We start from the raw sequence: 18,025 nt of genomic DNA, 5'->3' as shown, positions 1-18,025 counted from the left end.
TATTCTAAACAAATCCAAGGTGGGTTGCTTTTGGGTATCTTTAAAAAAGCACGGAAGATAACCCAATTTGAGAATCCCCATTGTTACCCATGGAATAAGGTTTCCAAAGCCTAAATAGTGGTTAATTATCACAGAAACGAGAAAGTTATTTTTTAATATTCTAAATAAATTACCCGGTCCCTTTTGGGTTTCGGGGAAAACGGAAAAGATAACCCAATTTTGAGAATCCCCGGTTTACCCAGGGAAAAAAGGTTTCCAAAGCCTCCTGTAGTGGTCAATTATCACGAGTAACAAGAAAGTTATGGCCTTTTTAATATTCTAAATAAAGTTTTCAGATGTTTTGGCATAAGAGATAAACAAATTGGTTTCAAATTAGCACATTGACCACTAACTAACAACTGACCTCAAATTAACAAACTGACCACAAAGTTGCAATACTTTCGAGTTCAAGTAAGTAATATGTTAGAGTTTGTATACTAGAAATCACCTTTCGAGTGATTGAATACTGTTGAAACTCTTATTTTATTTTCCAAAGGAATAAACAGATATTTTGTTATAATTTTTTATGTTTTACATTTAATGGATTTTATTACATGTTTAAATGTATAAAAATTTAACAAAGTCTAAGTCTTTGTTTTAGAGCCGATTGTGGGCGTCGTTCACTTTAAGGTAACAGGTGGGTTAAAAAAAGAAAAGAATAATTTCACAACCTAGATAGGCTTAGACTCTTCGTAAAAGGTTCTGTCGGTCCGTTTTTTTAAAGCCTTCAAAAAGATGCGTTGGTGTGGTATAGCACGAAAGGATCTACAGGCATCTTTATCTATCTCAAAAAGCGGGTCTCGTATATTATTTCTTAATCAATGTAGTTAGCAGGCATCGGTATTGATTATCCCTTCTTTTTCCCAAATGGTGCGGGTTTTCGAAAAATAAGCCTGGTATATTGGGTAGTGGTGATTAATATTGGGTGCTAGGATTCTATTATATTGTCGTGCGAGGTGACCCGTTTGATAACATCCTCAAAGAAGCTTGAAATAAGGTTTTTTTTTCGGAACCTAGCTAGTTGGGTTTAATCCTCATAATAATAAATGAGATTTTTTGTGAGTCTCTCTTGGAATAAATAAGATATTAATTAATTAATCCCTTGAAAATAATTAATTAATGGATGTTTTTATCTTAAACGCGGGGAAAAAAATATTATTTTGGAAACCCGAAGTACTTGTAATTTGATTTGGATGGGAGTCTTTTCTAGGGGAAATTTCAATATTCCAATTTTAAGCTTATATTAAATGTGGGTTTAATTTAATTGTAAAAAAAATTGGAGGAGCCCTATCAAAAACCTTCCATAGATCCAATCGGCCCAAAATGTATTATTATAAATGGGGAATAGGAGCAGAAAAAAGACATTATTTTCTTCAAAATTTTTCCCCCCCCTCAATGGTGTTTTTCCGGGGGGAAAGGGTTTTCTTTTTTCTTAAGCGGGACGGGGGGAATATATGAATTTATATAAATATGAATGTAGTTTAGGGCAGAGATTTTGGCTTACAATTTTGATCAATGTACCTGCCATTTTTTTGCCTGCGAACATGAATAGGTTAGTGTTTCAGTTGTGAATAGATTAGTGTTAGTGTTTCAGTTGTGAATAGATTTAGTGTTTCAATTTTTTCAGTAGCAAATCAAGTAAAATTTTTTGGCCTGTTTCTTAGCAAATAGATCTGTCCTACCTTAATTAATTGAAAATTGAAACATGTGATGAAAAAAGATATAGATACTGAAGGGAAGAACTTTCTACCGATTTCTGGTGATGGTTAAGATTTCGTCTCCGTTTGCGTCTTCTGCTTGTCCGTGTTCGTCGGTGCAGGAGGTTAGATACTTAGGATTTATGCTTTCGTCGCTGATTCTGTGTTCGAGGCGCTGTTTAGACGGCTTCTGTTTCTCTGATTTTATCGGTTGAGGCGTAAAAGGTGGAGAGCGATATAGGGTTTTGTCGATTTGGTGATGGTTATGGAATTTTCCACGATTCTGCTCTCAAACGGCCGATGAGTAGATGTATTCGTCTCCAATTTGCTGTGGGGTGGAGTTTTTCGCCGTCGGCGGTGACGTTTGTCACGGTTAACTTCGAAGTCGGCGAGGAGGCTGATCTTCTAGGGTTTGTAATGTCGGCGCTGAGAATGAAAAATGCTATTTATATTTTCGTTATAATATGTTATTAAATCATTATTTTATTAATTATATTGATTAATTGTAGTTTGTTATTGTTAAGTGAATAAGTTTAATGAATATCGATTGGGCTCCTCCCTTTTTTTTTAATTGGGCCTTCTAAAAAAATCCATTTTTGTATTGGGCCCTTTTCAGATAAATGGAAGTATTTGGGTTGTCATTTGTTTTTTGTGTGGGCTACCCTGAAGAATTTGATTGGGCTTTTGTTGTTTTGAACAGAAGTTCAATTTTTGATTTGGATCATTCTTATTGTAAATTCTCTCTACCATTATAATTATAAATAAATTATACTTAGTTGATAGGATTTTCTATTGTTTTCGCATTTTTATAACAGTCGTGCAAATTTTCTACTTTCTTCCTAAATCGCGAAAGTTTATAAAGGTTTTATTAATTTATAAAAATAATACGTTTAATTTTCTTTGATTCTACTAATTTATATAATTTTTCTTTGTGTAGTTGATGTTGGTGGATCCATTCAGTGTCTCACAATAATAAGTGAATGTTATTACTCATATTCCGATACAGTAAGAATAATCACCATGATTATTCTCTTTATTTTTATTTTATTTTCCTTATTATTCAATATTATTTTTTAAAAATCGTTTGGCCCGTGCATAGCACGGGTGTTAACACTCGTTAGTATAAATACATAAAAGAAAAAGCCCAAATATTTTATGCATAAATTAATATTTAATTTAACCCTAATACTTCTTCACACACAATAACCGCCCCTCTTTCTCTTTCTCTTTCCAATTGGATCTGCTGCTACCACCGCTCCGCCCGCCCTGTCGCTCCACCGCCTTGCATCGCCGGTTCATCCGCCGTACCTCACGCTTGCTTGCTTGCTTCACCTATCTCCCCAACCTCGGCCAGCCGCCGCCTCCGGCAGTTATCTCGGTCAGCCGCCTACATTTTCCGCTGCTTTTGTTTTTCTCCTTCGTCTACTTTTCTTCTTCTCGCCATTGTGTCCGGTTCCAGTCCCCACCCTGATTGTTGCCGCCGCGGCCCCCACAGGCACTGCTTTCGGTGGCTGGGCTTGCTGCCGTCACTCTCTGTTCCTTCAAGCCGGCGTTGCCCTTATTCATGGTGAGAAATCTTTCTCTTAATTGTATTCATGTTTTACAGAATTTGTAAAATAAACTAGTAAATATTTTGGTGTTTAAATTTTCAGGAAAGGGTAGATCGAAAGATACTACCTTTGTTTGTCGCCAGAGAGGTCGCCGGTTTTCGGGCAGAATATCCCCAGGAGATTAGCACTGCAATCAGAAAATTAGTTTTGATTAGTTCACATGAATGAATAAATGAATTCTCAATCAATTCTACATCTATTTATCATTATTTTCAAAACTTGTTTGGTCTTTCCAACATACTGCCACTTTTAAGTAGTATAGACGTGGTAGAGAAATTGTTTGTGGTTTTATGTACATCGATTACTGATTCTATAATGTGTTTGTTCTCATTTCAAATCATATAGTAATGCTTACAATTTTGTTTGACAGAATAAACAACTAAGAACATGGCTGCTGCGAGTGGAACCAATGATTTATCTTCAGAGATGGAGCTGGATGCTTTTCGGCGGCTTTTTCCTCTATGTTTTCACGAACGACATCTCCTTGAATCTATAAGGCCCGATGGGCGCCCCCTTGGAAGAGCTAGAGACACTTCGCTTAGTCTTGGTTTGTCACTCTTATTTGTTACCTCTTATTTGTTACATTGCTGATAAGTCAACATTTGAAAGTATAGGAGCTGTTGCATCTGCTAATGGATCAGCTCTAGCAAAGATAGGATGCACTGTAAGTGTGTGTTTCTTAGGGATGAGACTATTTGAGTTCTTTGTAAGCACTGACTGAAAGCTCACATTATCCTCAGACTATGTTGGCTGCCATTAAATTGGAAGTCATGACTCCAACTGTAGAGGCACCTGATGAAGGATGCATAGGTAAAATATTTCTGTATTAGATTGCATTTGGAATGTTCTTACTGTCTAGTAATGTCAGTATATTAGTAATACTTATTCTTGCAGCCATTGACTTTCACATGCCTCCGATTTGTTCTCCACTAATTCGCCCTGGCAGGCCTGCAGAGGTGGCTCCAGTGATATCTAAGCAATTATCTGACACCATCTTGAGGCAAGAGATCATGTGACACTATTTCAGCATCTTTAATTCAAGCATGATTTGCTTTTAAGCCTTTAAATATTCATTTTGTGCTCACTGTACAAATACACTCATTGCACACAAAATTGAGTACATATATTATCATAAAAACTACAATATGTGAACTTAAATTGATTTTGATTCTGTCTCGACTCTTGATAAAAAAAGAGCATTTAGAATGTTATGTTTATCAGTAACCTTTGCACGTGCTTCTTGATTGATACCTAAAGATCTATGGGTTTTTAAAATATGTATGGTTATTTTTGTTAGGTTCATATTTTGATAGGTCATAATCTATATGATTATGTGTTGCCATGTCATCAGCCATGCATCATGTGCTTAGTATTTTTTAGTTCCTCCTTTGTTTTAACTTAATGTGGAATCTCCTTTTGATATATAATAATTGGCCCATAAAATTAGAATTAATATTAGTATTCAAGCTTTCTGGGAAATCATATTTTTTTCTTAGAGATGCGGCAGCAGCTAATGTTTCGTCTACTTCAGTTTAAAATTAATTGCATCTCTGGGTTAAAAGGAAGAAATTAAAGAAAGTAGTCTCTAGCATGGCCATCATTTTTATTCACTCTTGAAATACCCCAACGTGGCCTTGCCTCAATCGAAGCTCCACAATTTTAAAATCCTATTTGATATTTTCTCCTGCTGTGCATTCTTCTTCTGTTTCAACTCCTCCCAGTGGCAGATTTGTACTTTCAGCATTATATTGGAGGACAATATTATCTTTTAACTGAAAAGTTAACATATGCATCATATCATCAAAATTTCTTGTTTTGTTGAGTTACTCACTGTCTATAATTGTATAGTTCTGGCATGATTGATCTGAAAGAGTTATGCTTGGTCAGCGGCAAGGCTGCTTGGATGGCCTATCTGGTAAAGTATATTCAATTATTCATTTCTCCTTACCAGCTGAATTTTTTGTTTCATGCCTTGACTATCACCACCTAACACCATAAAAAATTACACTTGCAGGACATATACTGTTTGGATGCAGATGGCGCCCTTTTTGATGCAGCATTGCTTTCAGCGGTGGCTGCCTTCTCACATTGTAAGTTATGCCTGGAGACTACACTCAATAAAGTCTACCTTCTCTTTTATTTTCAACATTCTAAAGTAACTCCACCTTGCAGTGCAAATTCCTGTAGTCTCTCTCAATGATGACGGGAGAATAGTTCTTGTGTCTGAGGAGAACGGTGGATCAATGAAGGAAAAGGAACCTGTCAATAAGGAAAAGATAAAGCTTAAGATGAACAGTCAGCCTTTCTCCTTAACATGTATTCTTCACAAGAACTACATTCTAGCAGATCCAACCTCTGAGGAAGAGTCCATCATGGAAACTTACCTGACAGTTGTGCTGGATACGAATTATCAGCTTGTGTCTCTCAATAAACCAGGTGGACCAGGTTTAGCAAGCACATCATCGATCCAGGTATTTTTTCCCTTGTTTTATCCTCCTGTGATTTCATCACCTTTATATCAGAATATTATCATTTGGATGAAGAAGCATACTGATGGTGCTAAAAGATCTCACAGTTCCAGCATTGGTGCCGTGTAAATTAAGATCATTTCTTTCGGATAGCAGTTTCCAGTTTGCAATGACATACACGCATGTATATATTGAAGATCCCTGTTCGACTAGTCATTCTCTGGACCAATCTATTAAGCATGTTTAAGATTGAGTATTTATTTAATCTATAAAGCATGTTTAAACTTTATGGAGTAGTATTTATTTAATCTGTCAAGCATGTTTAAGCTTAATATTTATTCATGTAGCAATGCTTATTGAAATAGTTGGACTCACATTTCTAAATAAGAAATATACTATTGCCTGCAGGATTGCATAGTATTAGCACGGAAACGAGTGAAAGAACTTCAGCAGATCTTGAGTGAAGCAATTTCTGATATGGAAGTTGACTGAGTTTTTAATGAACTGGATTGTAGTTTGTAGTTTTCTACTATATTTTTTTAAAAAATTTGAGTTTTGACATATTTTGCTTTTTTCTGTTGTAGCTGTAGAAGAGGAATTCGTAACCTGAGATTAGAAATGAGTTCATACGATGCAATGAAGTGATTTTTGCTGTGAAGTTCTATGAACTTCTTTATACTGTCTGTGATGAATCTGATGATGGAAATGTGTTATATGTTTCAGACAAATTGCACTTTTAATCTTAGTTTTAATGTTTTGTTTTACTTTTATGTAAATGTTCCAAGTTTACAGACTAAAAGCACAGGTGAAAAGAACGGGCTGAGGCTTGACTAAATGATGCCTTGTTGTAGCATATAATTTACTTGTCGCTCGATCTCATTCTTATTATAATATGGATAGAAAAAAGTCGAACATCAATTGATTTAGTGGATGGGGGCATGTGGATCTGATGATCCGTGTTAAAACGTTTAATACACTTGTGCCCACTTCTTAAACAAAAAGACTTGGCGAAAAAATGAAATGAATTGATAGGACTAGACACAGGGACCACAATTTCTTAAACCCTGTTAGGTTTGTTGCAACTGATAATCTATCTAAGCAAAATCTATCCTTCACCTCCCACATTCAACAATGGCGTCTTCGATTTGCAAGCACGCAGCCATCGCACCATCTCCTACCACCTTCCGCTCCAATAGAATCCCCATCCGCCCAGTCTACCTCATCAGAAATGGCCGTCCATCCGCCTCCGCCGCTGTCCGTTGCTCCTTCCTCCGCCCTGACTACATCCCCAACCACATCCCGGACCCCAAGTACGTCCGCATCTTCGACACCACCCTCCGCGACGGCGAGCAGTCCCCCGGCGCCACCATGACCACCAAGGAGAAGCTCGACATCGCGCGCCAGCTCGCGCGCCTCGGCGTCGACATCATTGAGGCCGGATTCCCTGCCTCGTCCGACGCTGACTTCGAAGCCGTCGAATTGATCGCACGCGAGTTCGCCAACGTCGATTCCGACCATGTTCCGGTGATTTGTGGTCTGGCCAGGTGTAATAAGAGGGATATTGAGCGGTCGTGGGCGGCGGTGAAGCATGCCAGGAAGCCGCGGATTCACACCTTTATCGCCACAAGTGAGATTCATATGCAATTCAAGCTGAAGATGACGCCGGAGCAAGTGGTTGAAAAGGCCAGGACTATGGTGGCTTATGCTCGGAGTTTGGGATGTGAAGATGTTGAGTTTAGCCCCGAAGATGCCGGAAGGTGACTCAGATTGATTTACTTCTGTGCTTGTGGTTTTTCCGCTACTAAATTTAGTTACACTAATGAATTCTTTGATAATGATTAATGAAATTGGAAAAATAAGGTATGCATACTGCAGTTTTAAGCTCAAATGAAACTTTTCTCAAGTTTTTTGGAATAACTAAAACAGCAACAACAATCAAGTATGAACTCGTTCTTTTAGTTAGTGTCTGGATGGGGTCGAGCATTTCCTATATAGTCTTTAATGATTTTGCTTCTCCCAGATGGAACTATGTTTTGAATAAGAGAAAACATATTATCTGATTTGTTTTATATCTGCAGTGGAGATGCTTCTTTTTTTATTTTTTATTTTCATTCTGTTGTTTCCTGGCTATTGAATGATTGGATTCTTATTCAGTAAACTCGCATTTCTATTGTTTCCGACCACTAGTAAAACATGCAGTGTGTTGCTATGCACCTGCAACTGGGAACCAGATCACCATCTAAATATGCTTCCCCCCCTCTGGTTGTTTCTTCATTTTATGAATTGGCTTAACTCATTTCCAATCTCAAAAGAAAGTTGTATCTGTGGTGTTTTTATAGTTTTAACTTGAATTGGATTTTGGTGGCTGGCTGGGCTGGGTTGGGTGTTGATCACCTTGACGTTCATAACGTGGCAATTGTTGCACTGTATGAATTCTGAAAATTTTCTGACTGGAACAGATTTTTCAAGGTTTTGAATTGCTACCGACTTGGGGAAAGGAGTATCTGTAGATTTTGTGGCCAAATGCAATCTTGTTAATTTGTTAACTCATCTTTCTTTTCTTTGGATTCTTACAGATCTGACCGAGAATTCCTTTATCTAATTCTGGGAGAGGTTATTAAGGCTGGGGCAACAACTCTTAACATCCCTGATACAGTAGGCTACACTTTGCCCTCTGAATTTGGACAGCTAATTGCAGACATAAAAGCAAACACCCCTGGGATTGAGAATGTCATTATCTCAACACACTGCCAGAATGACCTTGGACTTTCTACTGCTAATACTTTAGCGGTATGTGTATATGCTTGGAGTGCTGAACAACTAAACTCAGGTTGGATTGACATTGATGCTTTTCTCAACTTCAGGGGGCATATGCTGGTGCAAGGCAAGTAGAGGTTACCATTAACGGGATTGGTGAAAGAGCTGGTAATGCGTCACTGGAGGAGGTGTGTTCTCCCACTCTTTAATTTTGTTGGGGGTGGAGGGGAGGGAACCTTATATATCTATCTGCAGTGAGAATTCTCTTAGCTTGGAATGAAAGGCGGAAAGTAATGTGGATCATCATATAGACATTTGAAAGCTAGTTTCTTGTATCTCAAGTGGTTAGTTTTTAGTCTTAATCATTAATACTTAAGGAAACATAGTAGATCATACGGGGTTCTTAGTGGTTTCTTCTGGTTTGGTACATCATAATTTAAATTCTCTTTGAATCTAATCTCAGTTATCTTTATGTCCGAGCACCCAGTTGGCTGAAGGACTATTTAAGTCCCTATTATCATCTAAATGGAGTATGTCTCTCTTTCTGATCTGCTGCAGGTTGTAATGGCCATAAAATGCCGCGGAGAGCAAGCTCTAGATGGTCTTTACACAGGGATCAATACTCAACATATTGTCATGGCGAGCAAGATGGTACACTATTCTCTGCATCATTTATGATTTTGAAAATTTCTTATAATACATAGTGACATTCTTATACGTACACATAGTCTCACAATGTTGAACACCGTGTTTCCAGGTAGAAGAATATAGTGGGCTGCGTATCCAGCCACACAAAGCAATTGTTGGAGCTAATGCTTTTGCTCATGAAAGTGGAATTCATCAGGTTGGTTTTTGATGGTTCTCATTTATGCATGTGTCTTCTGCATTTACGTCGAACGTAGCTTTAATTGATTGTTTTTATCTACCTTTTTCCTTTAATTGCAAATATTGAATTTGTAAATCTACGTCTTACGATGATAAAAAAAAGAGACTGTCTTACCTCTTGTTTTGCAAGTGGTGACTGAGAGCACTATGAAAAGATAAACATAATGAAATTTGGAAAATTTTAAGATTTCCTATCTTGAAAAGCTATGCACTAGTTTATGGATCTTCACCTTATAATTAGTGAACTTGGCCGCTGAAGTTTTCAAAGAATATCTGACCCATTGAATTTTAAATGTGTAAAAACAAACAAATCATTATAACATTGTTAAGTAATGAGTAATAATGAAATAATCATGTTTATACATTTATCCGATCTCTATTTGCAGGATGGAATGCTGAAACATAAAAACACCTATGAGATTATATCTCCCGAAGATATTGGACTTCTTCGTTCTAATGAATCTGGTATCGTGCTTGGAAAACTCAGGTGCATGCTTTACTACTCTCTTTCACCCATTTCTGCATCTTCATTGTTGTCCTATGGTCGCGACTATCAAGTCTTTAGTGACACTTATTCTCTCTTACAATTGTTAATAAGATACATTAACTAAAATGCTATCTGTGGCCTATTCCAATTTATACTAGTGCTGTAAACTTACAGTAGATTGTCACCTAGGTTAAGATTCATGCACAAACATGGGTACGGTAACACTGAATATTTGGCATCTGTTTAACTTATTCTAGGGGAAGTCGAAATGAACAAAATACATTTTCCTCTGTGTAGTTTGCAGTTTCCCATTACTGAATAATCACAATAAACAAACATAAATAAATATCATATGTATGGCTAATTCAGAAGTGCGTGGAATTGATCTAATGGGGGCTTGGTCGCAAGACGTCAGGAAGAGGCACAACAATTATACCATAAAAGTCATTGTCATCTATTCGACCTGAATCCACTAAGTCAAGTGGTCACAATTCCTATAGGATAGTAGGCATGTCTCAATAGCTCTAGAAACGCGAGGATCTCTCAATCCTTGTTGTTAAGTCTATCTTAGTTAGTTACTTTCTAGATCATTGTTGTTTTCATGATGATCATCTACATATCCTAGGTCATGATATACCCAAGTATTTATTGTAATGTCTATTCTTTTTTTTTTACTGAATTATTTTTCAGTGGACGCCATGCTTTGAAAGCCAAAATGTTAGAGGTAAATTGCTATCTTTGAGCTTATTCTTAACTATTAAAGTAGCTTCTGCAAATGTTCCACCAATGCATCAATGTTGACACTTAATGAATCTGCAGCTTGGGTATGATATTGATGGAAAGGAACTTGATGATCTATTTTCACGCTTCAAAGCTGTAGCTGGAAATAAAAAGGTACTGTCTTATCTGCTAAGACAGATGTAGAAGACTAGAATAATGTGTTTCATATTACAAAACTATTTCCCACATGTTTATATTCTGTTGATGTTCCAGAATATCAGCGATGATGACCTAGTAGCCCTAGTCTCAGATGAAGTTTTCCAGCCACAAACTGTTTGGAAACTTGAAGATGTACAGGCATGTCTATACCCAACATTCTACATAGTTGTTGATCACTATATATAAATGTGGTACATTAAGATAGTTCATTCTATTAACATACTTGTACCTTGCCCGCAGGTCACATGTGGATCTCTTGGCCTTTCAACCGCAACAGTCAAACTCATTCATGCAAATGGCGATGAACATATTTCTTGTTCGGTTGGGACTGGGCCTGTTGATGCAGCATATAAGGCAGTTGACCTTGTTGTTTAATCTCATTCGACAACACCCGAGCCTTGATGTTTATACCTCAAGATTCTCATACTATTTCTCTTTTTTTTTGTAAATTTAATTGTATGAAACAAGTTTGTTTACAGTTTTGCATGCTCACAGGTTCCTGTAACACTTCTTGAGTATTCCTTGAATGGTGTCACTGAAGGCATTGATGCTATAGCCACTACACGGGTTCTAATTCGTGGCGAAGATAGTGTAATAGCTACCCATGCTTATACAGGAGAATCTGTCAACCGCGCATTCAGGTACATATTACTTTGCATCTTTCAGAAATTTGTCTAAATGATGTTAGAACAGACAAATTTTGATTCATTGAATTTCCGTTTTTCTGTAACACTATCATCTTCTATATAACCAGTGGGACTGGTGCTTCCATGGATATCGTCATCTCAAGTGTTCGAGCTTATGTTAATGCACTGAACAAGCTCCTGGGCTTCAAGAACCGTCAAAAAACTGAAGACCCCAACGAAAGCAAGGTAATGCATACATTACGCCTCTATCTTTCTGAATTGGTTAAGCCTAGTGGATGATGTCCTATCTCTTATCCACTTTTCATTTCAATTTTAATGTTATTTTTTTATATTTTCACATATTATAAATAGAAAAATTCAATACTAAATTAAATGAAAATCATGCATTACTTAATTTAAAAAAAATTATAAATTATATATTTAATTTTAATTAAATAAAAAATAGCAAAATATAAATACAATATTATAGAACACAATAAATTTAAATAAAACATTTGCATTAATCGAATAAAATGAGTAAAGTATAATAAAGGTCAAAATAAAAAAGTATGTTGAGTTTGGGACTTGAACACACATTCTCTAAAATTTTTTCCCATATATTTACCATTTGGCTAAATATAGATTATACATTGAAATCAAACAAATTTTTACATAAAGCAACAAAAAACTCTCTTTTAAGTGTAAAACTAATTGTCCCACATCGAAATCACAAAGAAATTTGGAGTTGAAAACCTATCTATAAAATTGTCATTTGTCCCAATGGGTCACAAGAAAAGGGGAGTGAAACCTATCTTTAAAAAAGGTTTACTCAAGTAATGCAAAACTTGCTCATTTAGGTGAAGCAACAAAAAACTCTCTTTTAAGTGTAAAACTAATTGTCCCACATCGAAATCACAAAGAAATTTGGAGTTGAAACCTATCTATAAAATTGTCATTTGTCCCATCGAGTCACAAGAAATTTGGAAATTAAAACCTATCTATAAAAGGTTTACTCAAGTAATGCAAAACTTGCTCATTTAGTGGAAGGATTTAAAAATTAAAACCTATCTATAAAATTGTCATTTGTCCCACTGTCCAGAAATTGGAGTGAAACATTCATAAAAGGTTTCTTCAAGTAATCAAAACTTTCATTTAGTGTGAAGGATTATATTCTATAAATATATTCTTTCACTAATTCACGGATCCTTCTTTTAGTATGGATCGTGTGAAATTATAGTTTTTATTTCAAGTTAAAAAATGATTTTTAATTTAAAAATCGATTTTTTTGAATTAAAAATCGGTTTTATAATTAAAAATCAATTTTAAATTTTTTTAAGATCGGGCTCGGGCGTTTGGTCGCAATGGGCCGTCTGCCCATTTGACCCGGGCCGGAGAAGCGCGACGAGGCTACAATGGATGCCCGACCGCCGGGCCGATCGGCTAGCGATCAGCATCCATTGTGGATGCTCACGATATATAGATCCAACATGCAATGATGCAACAGCGAATTACAGCAGAAGGACGACCATATCGAATCCCTATCTCACTATTTACCATTATTTTATTTACCTCCACTTGTCTTTTTGGTTTCCTTTACTTTTATTTTTGTATCATATTTATATAAAAAATTAATTTAAAATACAAATAGTTATCTTTGGAATCTAAGAATAAATGTGTAAATATATCGTATTGAAAAATATAGCAAAATTCAATTTTAAAGCTCTCCTTGTTTTTATAAAATCTATTTCTTTAGTTCATTTATTTTTTATTTACATTGCGTTTTATCTTGAGTTATTTGAATGCGAATAAAAATTAAATCTCCAGCTAATTGGATATGTAAATATATCATACAATATTGTTATATTTTATTTAAAAGCTCTGATTTTTATGTTATTAAAAATATATCATCCATTTATCATAGAAAATAGGTAATTATGTATAATTGCTTGTTAAGGAAGTAATCAATTCGTCCACCATTTAAAGTAACAGATGAAGTATTAAAACTTGTTATGACGAAATGACGATCGATTTCCCCGACATTTTACGTTGACTATGTTTTTTAACGATTATATATAAACTAGCTCCTTTAAAAATTTAAAATAAGAAATTCAATGAAATTTTTTAAAAAATATATTAATTATAAAACTAATTTGAAGTTAAATTTAATTTTAATTGTGATTCAATTATTTTTTAATATAAAAAATTAAAATATCTTAATAATAAAAAATAATTGAATCATAACCAAAATAAAAAATTTAATATTATAATTTTAACTGTGATTTAATAATTTAATAATTTTTAATTTTTAATATTAAAAATAATTGAATCATAATTAAAATTAAATTTATAAGTTATTTTTACAATTAATATATTAAGAATTTTTAGTACTTTTTATTTTTATTGTTTACTTTTTAAAGTTTAAGAGAAGAGAGAAAAAAGATTTGTCATAAAATGATTGAAAAAGTGAAATAAAAAATATCATTTCGACACAAGCTATAAGAAAATATTATACCAAATATTAGAGAGATATAGAGAAAATATCATATCCATTAGGGTGGCAAATCGTGCGTGTTGGGTAGTTATCGGTCAACTCGTTAATGACACGACCCAATAAGGACAAACACGAACACGATCTCGTTAAGAACACCCCAAACCCGAACACGAACCCGACTCGCTACCCTAAACCCGAACACGACACGAACCTCGAAACGAATACATTAAAAACACAAATCGTTTGGTCAACACGACATGATAACAACATGTACACGACACGAAACTATAACAACACGAATTCGATAACACGTTTATAACCTAATAACAACTTCTCTTGATTAACAAACTTGCAAAACCTTGAATTTGATAATTAAAAGTCCAATTAAAAACCAAAATCTGATTACACAATATTATATGGTGAGCAATAACATCAATATATTCATAGCAACAAAAACCAACAAATAAAAATTAATAATATTATAATAGTATTTCTTAACGGGTAACACGAATCCGACACTAAATTTTCGTGTTTTGCAGTGCGACGATAAAGACACGAACCCAATAAGCTTTACCTAAACCCTTTAATTTGGTGGGGATTCATGTCGCATCGTCACTAAAATTATCACTCTATATCCAGATATCTAGATATTTCATTTTTATGAAAATTCAAAAAATGCTCGTATGTTTTGGAGGCATTTTTTGGTATAAAATTATGATGAATAATGAAAAAATAGCACGATTGTGATTACACTTAGTTCAAGAATTATCCATGATAATTTATAAATTCAGAAATCATTGAGGGGCAAAACGAAAGTTCAGGCCCTCAGGGACTATTACTCGGGTAGTTCACCCGGGTAGTAGTATTAAGTAGTGATTTTACTTTTAATTTTTTATCTGTGAAAGGCAATAGTTATAAATTTGAAATTCCACTAAAATTTGTTCTGATTCATTATATATACGGATTTTGCATAGCGCAAAGTATAACTATTTTCCGATGTCAGCACAATCTACACTCGTGGCGAATTCGTTGAATCTAGACGGCCCCCGCCGCCGCAGTTCACCGTAGTTTCTTCGATACTCCGGTGGAATCGACGCCTCACAGCCTCAGCACTCTTCAATCTTCCAACTGTTCAGGCAATTTCACCGAGGAAGCCAATAATTCTACAATCATCAGCGCTTCAATTCCCGTTGAGGAAAGTATCCACAGCGACGCCGTCCAGGCGTCCGGTGCACATGAAGCCGTCTTATCAACCATCGCAGAGATTGGTGCGGCGGGGAATCGAGGAAAAAGAGCGAGAAGAAGTGCAGGTTAACTGTTCGACGAAATGCGCGAGTGAAGAAGTTCCGACGATCGACCACACTGAACTTATTAACAACGATGAGAATGGCGGTAAGAGGAATTGGGAAACAGCAACAGGCCAAGGAGAAGAAGCCTAGACGAAGGGGGGAAAGTGTAGGAGAAACAATTCGGGGTTGATGAACTGTTATCCTGTTGAAAGGAGGGAAAAGAAGGGGTTGGTGTATTCGAGAGGGGAGTTGGAGGCTCTGAGGTTTGATATGATTGATGAACAAAAGAAGAAGTGGTTTGAGATTTATTGCAGGCTTGGTCCGGCGGGGGTGGATGAGTACGATGGACTGCTCAAATCGGATACTGCTCGTGAGAAAGATAGCATCCCAGGGTTCGACTTTGATCCTCGCCCTCAGTTTCAGAAATATGCTAATTTGGGTATTTACTTTAATTCTTCTTCGTTTGTGTATAAGTTTTGTAAATGTTAGGGCTTGTGGCGGGAAATCTGATTTTGTATTTCCTTTTATCTTGTGAATGTCTTTCTGTGGTTGTGTCAATTTGATGGGTTAGTTTTTTCCATGTGCCGGTGTGACGGCTGCATTTGGGAAAGGAAAACATATGATTATATTTGTGCATTGAAGAATGTTGTGTAGGATTGTTAAAACCTTGTTTAAGAATGGTGTGTAGGATTTGTTAATGCCTTGTTTTATTAATATAGATATATTTTTCTTAAACATTTACGCCCTCTTCGTCCTGAAAAGTATGAACATTGGTTCAAACCGAGTTTTAATGTATAATTGGTAAGAAAAAGAGATAAAAGAGAGTGTAAGTAGTGTTAGTTGAGAGTGGCCTCCACATCATTAGCGGTCGTTTTAATGGTATAAGTTGTAAATAAAATTATGTGAAAGGAAAATATGTTGTTTTACTATTCCAAAATTAGAAAGTTCATACTTTTCAAGAACGAAGGGAATATAATTTATTGGTCCATATATCATTTGGATTTCATTTCACCTCCTGCACATACAAATTATACAATAGTTTAGCTCCTTATAAGGAATAGGAAGTTAGTTTTAGGAAGTTGAGTTGTTCTTGCCTACATGTGCAAACTTTTCTTCTTGAATTTCAGGCCATTAATTTGTGTTTTGGGTTGCATTGTCTTTATTAGTTATTTGAAGGATTAACTAAGGGTTAACATACATTGTTCAGGTGAAGTGTGCCCAAAAGTTGAAGGTGATCACCTTGATAATTGAACGAGTTAGATCCTTCCTCTTTTTCCTCCTGTTAGCGATGAAAGAGGGGCATCGGCAGTGGAAGAAGACTATTGCGAAGATGATGATAGTGATGAAGAGTACAGTATTCAGAGACCTGCCTTTTCTGTCACAGGAGAACCTGACTTTGACTCTGGCCCTCCGCTGTGGACTTGAATATCTTAGGCGTGTAAGGTACCAGTTTTGTCTTTGTTATTCATGTTTATTTCTTTTGTTCGTTTGTGATTAATACATGTAAGAACCTTGAACTTTCCTATCCGATGCTGGTGTTGCTTTTGCTTATCTACCGTTTTGAAAACCTTTAAAAAATATCAGCCAACCTATCAATTTGTGTGCATGTTATGATTATGAGGATGTTCATATGATCTGTTAAATTTTCTGCATTGGCCAATTTATTTAGTTGCTGCAGTTCTGAACTCAGAAGTGCATGACTTGTTTTGTAGGTGGGAGGCTGCTAGAATTCCCAAGGTAAAAGTTGTAAAGGTCAATAAAGTCAAAGAACAGAGTGTGTATATGCCTCAAATTCCCGATGTTATCAAGTGCCCCGAGAAATTGTTGCCTCTCAAACAGTGGGAAGACAGTTTTCTTTCTGATTTTTCACAGCTGAGAGAAGTTAATATTGCAACCCTCGCCATCTAGCATATCTTAGAACTATGTTTTCGTGTATCTTGTAGCAGCTAATTTTTACTTGTTATCGATGTTTTCATGGACATAAATGGAATAAACTATTTGTCTCAGGCTTTTGCGCGGCTAGACCTTGAAGACCCCAGTGCAGAAACATCAGCAAAGAGGAATTTTTGAATCAGATGGTTGAGAGTGATAACACCTCTGAGAAATATGTCAGCTTTGAATTTATAGATGGTTCTTGCATCTCGGGGAAATAGTGATGCCAATTCCAGCCCATCTTCTCCTCAAAGCTCCATTGATCTCCACCCTCTCTGCAATTCTGAAGATGGATTCTGCCGCTCGAACTTTCTACTGAAGAAACGAGTGAACTCTGTGTTGAATGTAGACATGTTAGCATACAAGGATAGTTTATGGTTGTTTGCTCTTTGTGCATCACTAGATTTCCCCTCCACGCCGACACAAGTGCAGCCCTTCGTCATTACTGCGAAAGTGTGCAAGCTTGCGAGCTGGAAAACAGAGGTAGACGATCAAGTTATTGCTCTCAACATCCTTGTCACGATAACAGGCAAGTATTTTGGACAGCTAGAGCGAGAATGAATGAGTTTTTGCCTTCACAATGTTTGCTTCTTAGATGGATGGATGCATATATTGCTTTTGTTATCACTATCTAGACGTGGATTATGAAGATGCAAGCTCACTGCCCATTCACTTTATTATTCGTGTTGAACTTAGGCATATTACTATACAAGAAATCTCGACTTAGAGAAGTATGATGAAGAAAAGCTCATATGAATCTTGATATCCTTAGCCTTTTATAGTAATTTTGTCTCTAGATATCTAC

The 18,025-nt window shown here is 36.0% G+C and overlaps 3 protein-coding genes across 3 annotated transcripts; all 3 read left to right on the top strand.

Annotated features, from left to right (window-relative positions):
- Window positions 1-3,704: 3,704 nt before the first annotated feature.
- On the top strand, window positions 3,705-6,497 carry LOC125201783 (exosome complex component RRP43). The gene is made up of 8 exons (XM_048100031.1): window positions 3,705-3,893; window positions 3,961-4,010; window positions 4,087-4,156; window positions 4,241-4,346; window positions 5,195-5,261; window positions 5,361-5,436; window positions 5,519-5,817; window positions 6,223-6,497. Exons 1-8 carry the CDS (start codon window positions 3,734-3,736, stop codon window positions 6,304-6,306), a joined length of 912 nt encoding a protein of 303 aa, XP_047955988.1. The 5' UTR covers window positions 3,705-3,733; the 3' UTR covers window positions 6,307-6,497.
- A 429-nt stretch (window positions 6,498-6,926) lies between these two features.
- Window positions 6,927-15,438, top strand: LOC125204321 (2-isopropylmalate synthase A-like). Its single transcript, XM_048102944.1, has 14 exons — window positions 6,927-7,571; window positions 8,391-8,604; window positions 8,679-8,759; window positions 9,130-9,222; window positions 9,329-9,415; window positions 9,843-9,943; window positions 10,634-10,667; window positions 10,763-10,837; window positions 10,937-11,020; window positions 11,123-11,254; window positions 11,375-11,523; window positions 11,637-11,790; window positions 14,791-14,855; window positions 15,003-15,438. Exons 1-14 carry the CDS (start codon window positions 6,946-6,948, stop codon window positions 15,436-15,438), a joined length of 2,331 nt encoding a protein of 776 aa, XP_047958901.1. The 5' UTR covers window positions 6,927-6,945.
- Window positions 15,439-16,597: 1,159 nt separating this feature from the next.
- LOC125201160 (gem-associated protein 2-like) lies at window positions 16,598-17,429 on the top strand. Its single transcript, XM_048099133.1, has 3 exons — window positions 16,598-16,731; window positions 17,001-17,169; window positions 17,296-17,429. Exons 1-3 carry the CDS (start codon window positions 16,619-16,621, stop codon window positions 17,356-17,358), a joined length of 345 nt encoding a protein of 114 aa, XP_047955090.1. The 5' UTR covers window positions 16,598-16,618; the 3' UTR covers window positions 17,359-17,429.
- Window positions 17,430-18,025: the final 596 nt, after the last annotated feature.

This window comes from Salvia hispanica, chromosome 1 (genome assembly GCF_023119035.1).
Source record: "Salvia hispanica cultivar TCC Black 2014 chromosome 1, UniMelb_Shisp_WGS_1.0, whole genome shotgun sequence".
Taxonomy (NCBI): Eukaryota; Viridiplantae; Streptophyta; class Magnoliopsida; order Lamiales; family Lamiaceae; genus Salvia; species Salvia hispanica.
Note: the sequence above shows the minus strand (reverse complement) of the source record. Positions and strands in the feature narration are given on the sequence as shown.